The 9282-nt window shown below is 37.7% G+C and overlaps 1 protein-coding gene across 1 annotated transcript; it reads right to left on the reverse strand.

Annotated features, from left to right (window-relative positions):
- Positions 1 to 904: 904 nt before the first annotated feature.
- Positions 905 to 8935, reverse strand: LOC143929862 (intelectin-1-like). Its single transcript, XM_077453830.1, has 7 exons — positions 8868 to 8935; positions 7812 to 7979; positions 4158 to 4405; positions 3505 to 3663; positions 2689 to 2809; positions 2495 to 2598; positions 905 to 1153 (listed from the first exon to the last, which is right to left on the reverse strand). Exons 1-7 carry the CDS (start codon positions 8929 to 8931, stop codon positions 1001 to 1003), a joined length of 1017 nt encoding a protein of 338 aa, XP_077309956.1. The 5' UTR covers positions 8932 to 8935; the 3' UTR covers positions 905 to 1000.
- Positions 8936 to 9282: the final 347 nt, after the last annotated feature.

A 9282-nucleotide genomic window follows, 5' to 3' on the forward strand; every position in this document is an offset into this window, starting at 1 on the left:
TGAAGACCTACTATGTTCTCTGTGGCCCAGTGCAACCTCTATGTACAGCAGTTTATAGTAAGAAACCCTGGTTCTAGTTACACCCTTCCCTTTGAGTGGAGAGAACTTATTGTGGAGGATTAAAACATTTTTTTATGTCTAACTTTTAATATGGGACTCACAAAAAAAAGGAATTATACTCCTGCTGGTCCACCGTCCCATTGTCAAATTTTGTCAATGTAAGCAGCCATTTGGCTTTTATTATGCTTTTTTAAAATAAATGGTTTTACACTATGGCACTTTCTATGTCTTCTTTATAATGGGTGAGCCCTGTGGAGAGGAGGCTGTCATTTGGAAAGATACCCTGGTTCATTCCCAGGAATCATAGAAGCAAGTGCAAAGACCCACAAACAAAGCCTATTTTGACCTTTTCTTAGTTAAAAAGGTCATATTCTTCTGGTGAGTAGGAATTCTTACCACACACATCAGGGTATAACTTGTCATATCTGTTTATGTGATAGTGGCAAGTTTTGGCAATTCACTACAGGAATTTCCAACAGAAGAATTTATGGACTTTTAAATGAAGATCTTTCTATAAAACCAAGTTTTTCTATTAAACGCTTCTTCTCCCTTCTTTTTGTTCACCCTACTGACTGAATACCATTTTAGCCAAGCTGAATAAGCAGGGAGTCTTTTTACCCCCAAACAGACACTGAAATTGCTCAATGAATATCACTGTACTACATTTAATCATTGAAGTAGTCTAAGGTAAGCATAGCTTTATGCACACTATTTGCTCCCATTTCCCACAAGATATAATGAGGTTTATGCTGGATTTTTTTTTCTTTATCTGAGTCATTTTGATGGATAACATTTTAATAAGGCAGCTTAAAACAGCTTTGATATAAGCAATGAGTAAAACAGCTTTCAAAGAAATATACTCTATACTTTATTGAAGCAAGCAAAAACTGTTGAGGGAAGAAAAAATGTTGAGGGAAGAATAGGGTCAACTGTTTTCAGATTAACGATAAAACAGTAGGACAGCTGCCTCAGTGATCTCCTTGGTGGAACTATATCCTCTGTGGGTCCCATAGCCATCCCAGTCCATGGATGCAAAGTCTCCGCACTGACGAGGTGCTCCTTCTGGCATGTATCCAGCTCCTCCAATGCAGTGCTAAGAATACATGATAGAAGCATAACATATTAACAACTGATTAGAAATAAAGCCTTCTAGCACAACTTAGAGTTATAATTTAAAGAAGAGTCCTCCAAACTCTCAGCGGAAGGACTTTTCCTGAGCAAAATATAAAAATAATAATCATGAATTAAAGCTGAAAACATATTTTCTAATAACCACAAGGGATAAAAATCCACTTTGTGTGCCCAAACGCATTTGCAACCCCAGATATCACCTTGTATAAGTAGGGGTGTCATAATTACTGTGCTGAACATAGCCTGTGCACAGGGAAGAGTTGTAGGAGGGATCCAGCAGGCTCCACCCACTACAGGCTGACTGCAGAAAACTACAGGGGGGGGGGGGGCAGAGACAAGACCAGTCATCCTGCACAAGGAAGAAGAGCAGCAGTAACTGGTCTTTGTTACCAGAAGTTTCAAGCTGGATTACTGCAAAGATCAACAAGAAATACATAAAGCACAACAAGATTCAAGAAGATACAATAATACACATGGCTCTTGTATTTAGATAACATTTTCTTATCTCCACATTGAGCTTTAATTAAAAATACAATTTTAGGCAAATAAATTATGAAAAAGTTGCTTAAAAAAGTCCTCTCATGTGGTATGAAACACAAAGCTCTTGATATACTCTGTGAACTGTAGGCATTACCTGCGTACACAAACAGTATTAAATATTTCACCTGTTTTGGATCTTTCAGCATTACCCTGTTTTCCTACAGATCATTGATGATACGATTTGGAAATAGCAGTTCTGCTCTGGGGTCCAAGAGGAATTCAGTACAACTAAACGTGTTACACATATAATATGCAGCCTTCCAAATCACAGATGAATTATTTTTCCATAAATGGTAGTCGATAATTAATACTTCTGTCTTTGTCCCCTTGCAATGACCTCTATTTTCCTCACTCTCATAAGCAAGATATGCAACATAAATATTAATATATAACACATGTATAGAGAGGTCTCACAAATACTAGATCATATAAGTGTATAATGTACAACAAAGGCTTTCTATGCTTTCTGTGGCAAAAATGTGATCCTACATATAAGAAAGCCTTGGGCTTTAATTTACGAAAGGCAAATAGGCTGTTCACTTTGCAAAGGAATTTCTACCTTGCTAGTAAATTTTTCCATAGAATTTCACTTTTCAAAGAATACCAAGGAAAAAAGACCAAGGATAACAAGGAAAAAAGGGAAGTCAGCACAGTTTCACCTCTTCACTAAGCTAAGGGAAAATTCCCTTTCAAAGTCATCAGCTTATTTGCCTTTAGTAAATCACTCTAATTGTGCCAATATTAAAGAATGAATAATGCTTACATGCTCTACATTGCAGCCTGTCACTTTCACACCAGCACACAAAGCCAGGGGCGCTCTTTCTGCATTAATAGCTCGGAATTGGACATAGCCAGCTGTGAACTCTCCTGTAGAGTAAGAAAGGTGCATTAACATTGTGACATCATTTTACAGAATTCCCAGATATAAGGATCCTTGGGTACTTGTTATGATCTTACTTGCTCCAGATGGTGAGTAGTAAGCAGTTGTCTTCTCTGCACTTCCAAAGTCATAAACAACAGGAACAGCGGGTCCATTGTGTGCCAAACAGGCTCCAACATTGTAAACCACAGGGTATTTCTATCAGTAAGGTAAAGACATTGGTTCAAATCATTGATATGTACTTACTACATAAACTAATTAAGACTGTTGTAGTAAATAACACCACACTATCCATGGTGCACAAAGCAAAGTTTGGTATAAATGTCCTAGCGGTGAATTCCTCTGATTTCATTCCCTCGCTTATGTATATCTGTACTGTTTTAATTAACTTTGGCTATTCACATAAAACAAAATACACAAAGAAACTGAAAAATATATATCCATAACTACAATGGTCTTATTTATTAGGACTGAGAAAAATGTAATGACTATGCAGACATTTCATAAGCCATAGAAACCAAGAATTTACGTATACCTAATTTGACTATGGCAGGCGAAAATGTGACAGGTTGCTATACATTACTGCACTATGCATACAGCTTTATTCATTAATCAACTGAAGAAGCAAAGTGCAGTAACCCTTGATAAGACATCACTTTACTGAACCAAATTGCAATAGAATCAATTCTAACTGGCACTATGGATAGTGAGTGGGCTAGAGCTTTGCTCCCTGCCTTGTTTTATTTCATTCACCTGTAAGTTGAAGTTTAGAGGGGATAGGAAGTGTTCAGATTTTTCTAAGAACTTTGGAACTCAATGAATATGCCTTTGTAGTGACAGCTATAACACTTATAAAAACTATAGCAGCCTCTTTTATTGCATAAACTATTTACCTTGTAAAGCTGGAAGAGGTTACCACCCTCATGTGTAAAGAAACTGTTGTATGTACGATATCTCAAAAGAGATGAATTCCTCCACAGAGACAAGGGTGTGTTGTTGGGAACATGCCACAAACCAATATCTTTGGCAGTAATATCATAATATCCTGGATTCTAAAACACAAATTATTTAAACATAGATTTTGTTTTCAGACATTATCTATTATTATTTGAGAGAAGGCACTGTAAAACTTTCCCCAAACATTATTGAAATTAATTAGATTTTCACCATAATGCTTGTTATTTAGCGAAAGTTTAAAACAATAAAAATATTGAAATGAAAATGTATTTTAAAGCTATCTGATCTATAAGAGTATGAGTGAAGTTTTTTTTCCAATTTCGTTTTATATTTTATAATTTATGTTTGAGAGTCTCTGTATGAACAGGTAGGTTTACAATGTTTCCAGATCATAGGAGAATAGTTTAGAATCTGGTGCAAACACAGTAACAATATGCATAGACCTCCAACCACAAAGAAGCAAGAATAAAAAAAAAATGCCTTAGCTTATATGGTATAAGCATAAGCTTAATCAAATATATTAGTTCTACGATTTCCTTAAAATGCATTGTAATAGTTCTATTTTATTTCATAAAATTAATTGTAATACTTTGTAATCATCGCTGGTTGCACCATCTGGTAGCCCAAATGTGGCATAATTTGCCCAGTTTCCTTCGCCAGATGGATTATTGGGGTTGTTTCCCTGCTGGCTGGACCAGCGATCTCCTGGTGTGCATTTCCCATTCATGTTGTTCTCGTGCACACTTGCCACAAGTGTCCAACCTCCACCATTGGTTGTCATATCACAGAAGGTCTGGTAGATCACTCCATTTTCAGTGGTCAGTGTGTAAATTCCATCTGGAACAGCAGTGTAAAAACAAAAATTCATACACATATGAAGGGAAAAAAATGGGGTAAATGTGTTATGTACTGTATGCACTGCAATCTTTTATCATAATAATAAATAGCATTTATTTTACAGACAACTACATTTTATAGGTTCTCTGTCTTTGTCCTTTGCTCAATTCAACTGATGCAACCTACAGTTTCTTTCTCTCTTTTTTATTCACACTTAAAATACCTCCACCATTATAGTTTATTATGAATGCAGTTGCAATACTCTACTATACTGCCAACCATTCTTCATTTGACACCCATTTTTGTCAATTGTTTTCTCCACTGTTCTCCAACTGACCTCTGAATAAAGTTCAGCTGGCTGGCTATATTTTGTCTATAAAACTTTTCCCAGTGCCTGACCTGACTTAAATTTCTGGTACACCTATAAATATTCTAAACCAGTGTTTCTCAACTCCAGTCCTCAAGATACCCCAACAGGTCATGTTTTCAGGATTTCCATTATTTTTCACAGGTGATTTGATAAGTTTCACTGCCTTATTAATTACCATAGCCATTTCATCAAATCACCTGTGCAAAATAGAGGAAATCCTGAAAACATGGCCTGTTGGGGGCCTTGAGGACTGGAGTTGAGAAAAACTTTTCTAAACTATTGTCTCTATCTCTTTTTCTCAGATGATACCACATTCTCTGGATTTATCTTCCCTGTCCAGTAAGACATGTTACCTCTTTTAAAATATTCAGGCAATCCAGGGCGCATGCGTGCAAGTGAGGAAGATGGACGCCTGATCCCCTTGCTCCGCGCCATCGGAACGGACACACAAGCCTAGCCAGGCACAGACCGTGCACCACCACCTCTCATCCACCTCCCGCGGCTCCAGAATGTCCCAGGCTGCCACCGGTTATGTACCGCTCCTCCAAACAGAAACACAAGAACTGGCAGCTCAATAAGGCCTCCCCAGCTTTAGGCAAGGGCAAAGGAAAGATGGCACCCGAATCTCCGGAGCCTGACGACACAACTCAGCTCTCCGCAGCAGATCCAGCATCACCCGCTAAAAGTCTCCAACAATTCCCCACAGATCTGGTGAGTCACTTGCCTGCAGACTCTGATGGCTTACTGCCAAATTCCGCACTATTGTAAGGGACAAGATCACTATGGTCTCTGCAAGCTCTCCTCTGATTTAGTGAGTGGTCTTAAAGAGATAGGGCACCGCACGAATCAGTTGGAACAATGCATGGACTTAGCTACCACTGTGTTAGAAGGTCATGAGAAGGAAGTGGACAAACTGTCAGCTGAACTGGGGGCCATGAGGGATAAATTTGAGGATGCAGAGAATAGAGCCCGCAGGGATAATCTTTGCATCCGCAGTGCCCCTGAAACTATCACTGACCTACAAAGCGCAGCAATTGCTTTCTTTCAGGAACATGCCCCTGTGATTCCGGTGAACAGGAATTTGACTGTATCCACCGATCCCTTGCTCCTAAACCGTCAAATGGCCCCCCAAGGGATATCATCATTAAATTTCACTACTACTGCACCAAAGAGAAACTCTTACAGTCTGCGAGGGAATGGCAGGACCTTTCCTTTCCAGGTAACGCCCTCCAGCTGTTTGCGGACCTCTCCCTGGTAACTATTGCCAAACGTCGGAGCTTGAAGCCCTCTCTCCAGATCCTGCAAACCCAGGGGATCAGGTGCAGATAAGGGTTCCACAGGCTCTCATTCTCACATCTGGGCCACCAATTCCATGCCACTTCTCCGTCTGATCTACAATGCTATTTTCTGGAACTGCAGCTTGACCTACCTTCGTCTCAAGAGGAAGTAACCTCCTCGTCCTCCCGACCCGAACCTCCTCGTCAGCTCTCCCAATCATCCCAAAAATCTCAACCCGGCTCCCTGGCGCTGCGAGACCTACAGGCCCAAAGCTTTCATAAGGCCACTAATGTCTGAAGGTAACTCTTTCATTCCCATGAGCATTCTATTGTCCCTTGATACCTGATCCTGTACTGTACCTGATGAAATTGTCCAACTGTTGGACCGTACACCCGGATCAGAGTTGCACTATATGGAGTGTGCAATAATCTGCCAATACTCTGCAACACTGTGCAATACTCTGCCAATACTCTGCAACACTGCAATACTCTGCCAATACTCTGCAACACTGCGATACTCTGACAGTACTCTGCAACACTGCAATACTCTCCAATAATTTTCCAATACTTGCCAATACTCTGCCAATACTCGCCAATACTCGCCAATACTCTGCAATAAATTTTAAAAGAAACAAAGAATTTATTTTATTTTATTACCAAATTTTCTGTCATTTTTGATTAATAGCGCAAAAAAAAAAAAAAAAAAACAGTGGTGATTAAATACCACCAAAAGAAAGCTCTATTGGTGTGAAAAAAAAAAAATTTCAATTGGGTACAGTGTTGCATTACTGAGTAATTGTCATTCAAAGTGTGAGAGCACCAAATGCTTAAAATTGGTCTGGTTAGGAAGAAGGTTTAAGTGCCCAGTGGTCAAGTTGTTAAAAATGACATTTTGTGCAGGGGCAGTTCTAAGCATGGAAAACACACGCTACTTTACAGGCATACTATAGACACCCCCTAGGTACGATATTTAAAGGAATATTTTACTTTTTGTTTTCACTTTATGCATCAATAAAATCACTGCTCCCAAAAAAAACGAAGTTTTTAAAACTTTTTTTTTTGCATTGATACATGTCCCCTTGGGCAGGACCCAGGTCCCCAAACCCTTTTTAGGACAATAACTTGCATATTAGCCTTTAAAATTAGCACTTTTGATTTTGAACGTTCAAGTCCCAAAGACTTTAACGGGGTTCTAAAGTTTGCATACATTTTCGGTCTTTTCGCAGGTTCTGGTGCAAACCTAACCAGGGGGTGTTCGGCTCATCCCTAATGGCCATCAATGCTACTGTATTTTAAAATCTTTTGTACAAGAAAATAGTCAGGCAACCCATTAAAACTTATATTCAATATAGTCTTCTTCTTACCCTGTTCCCTACTGCTGCAGAAGAAATGTACACCAACTGAAAACTGACACTGCTTCCAGGTTAGAAAGAAAAGCGGACATCTAATTTGAATGAGAACATGGGGTTTTCCAAATGTCCAAAAGAAACACGAATATTTTTTACAGTGAATGCATTATTGCAAACCAACAACATGTCTTCAAATTTGTTGCAAAAAATGTAACCTTCTTAGTTGGTCTTTCTATCATTCAACTAGGAGTGGGACTGTTATTTTTAAAGTTAAGATCAATTACTTTACACTGTATGTACTATTTTCAATATGAATAAAAAATGCTAGATCATTGATGACCCATTGATCATTGTGTTTGAAAATACCTTGATTATGTATGTGTACCATGATTTACAATTGTGTATCTCACCTGTAGCATATCTGTCTGAATTCTTGATTGCCTTACAGCTCCTGTATCTATAGTCAAACCCTCCAGTAGGGTACCCAGAATCTGGTATGATGCCATTTTCAGTATCATCGGGCCAGCATGCCAAAAGGTTAAGAATGGCTTGCTTCTGCTCAGATTTTGAAGCATATTCTAAAATAAAAATATGTGGACAATCAAGGAAACAAATATAAAGTATATTTTCTTCGTGTGTTTCTTGAAATCTACATTGGGTTGTTTGATTACTTTCAACATGCATTTATGTACAAATAAATCTATCAGATTATTTCCATTCCAAATGGCTCCTGACATGATGAAAATCATGATGAAAACTCATCTTTCACTATAGCTCTGTCAATGTAATCCATAGTAACATGCACTATATAGTGTACTGCTGTGCGGTAGAACAGTATAAGTATTATTGAAATACCTTTAAGTAGGCTACGGAATCATCACAGTAAATACAAAAACACAGAATTATCACAACAAATGTAAAAAAGAAACTACCATTATGTAATCATAAAATTTGTCAAAAAACACACATTTAAATGTAATGGAAAACCTTGCATTGTAATTGTTGGAATTGAAATATATATTTTAGAGCTCTATTTTATTTTTTCTTCAGGATACATATTTGTATTCATACATACTGTATCGTCTGCCAGGATTTTTTTATTTTATTTTTAAATCAGCAAGATCTCATATGCTGTTTATAGGTGACACCAAGGTTAAGCTGTTAAATCATTAGAAAGATCCCATATAAATGCTGATGTGGCTTAAAATATCATTTACAGGCATTTTTAGCATTAAAAAATCCCTTCAACAGTCTGAACAAATGTAGAACTTGGAATGGGATCAAATAAGTTGTTTTTGGAGTCCATAGATTGCCAAGTTATTAGAACCTTCTACTCAAAAGCACATCGGGAGTTTCATGACCATGCTAAGGGCAAAATAGCAGACTCATATTTCGGTACCAGAATAAAAATAGCTGAGCATTTCTGTTGTAGATTATAGTACTTTCTACACAAAAAATATACTCACCACATTTGTTAGCCAAAGTTCCATAAAGTGCCAAGGAGAAGACAAGAAGACTGTACACCAACATCTTCACCTGAAAAAATTTGACAATTTCGTAAATTTAGGTTATGCAGCTGTGCTGACAAAATTATATTTCACATACATAATGAAACCAGCACAACAATTCATGGTACAGATATAAAGATAACTTAAAATGATGTTAAATATACAATAAAAGTATTAAAACTAATTATCAGGGTTCTGCCAAAATAAATGATAGACGGAAATAGCTTGTTACCGGCTACACTTCAGAAATACTTCCAATACAGGACTAGTTGCTCTCTGATCTATTCGGCGTTTATACTTTCAAACCAATCCTACTTCCACAGAATATAATAACTTGTTTAAGTTATTTAAAATCGGACTTTGATCATTCAGC

This window comes from Lithobates pipiens, unplaced genomic scaffold (assembly GCF_037356315.1).
Source record: "Lithobates pipiens isolate NorthernLeopardFrog02 unplaced genomic scaffold, aLitPip1_a1.2 Scaffold_25, whole genome shotgun sequence".
Classification (NCBI taxonomy): Eukaryota; Metazoa; Chordata; class Amphibia; order Anura; family Ranidae; genus Lithobates; species Lithobates pipiens.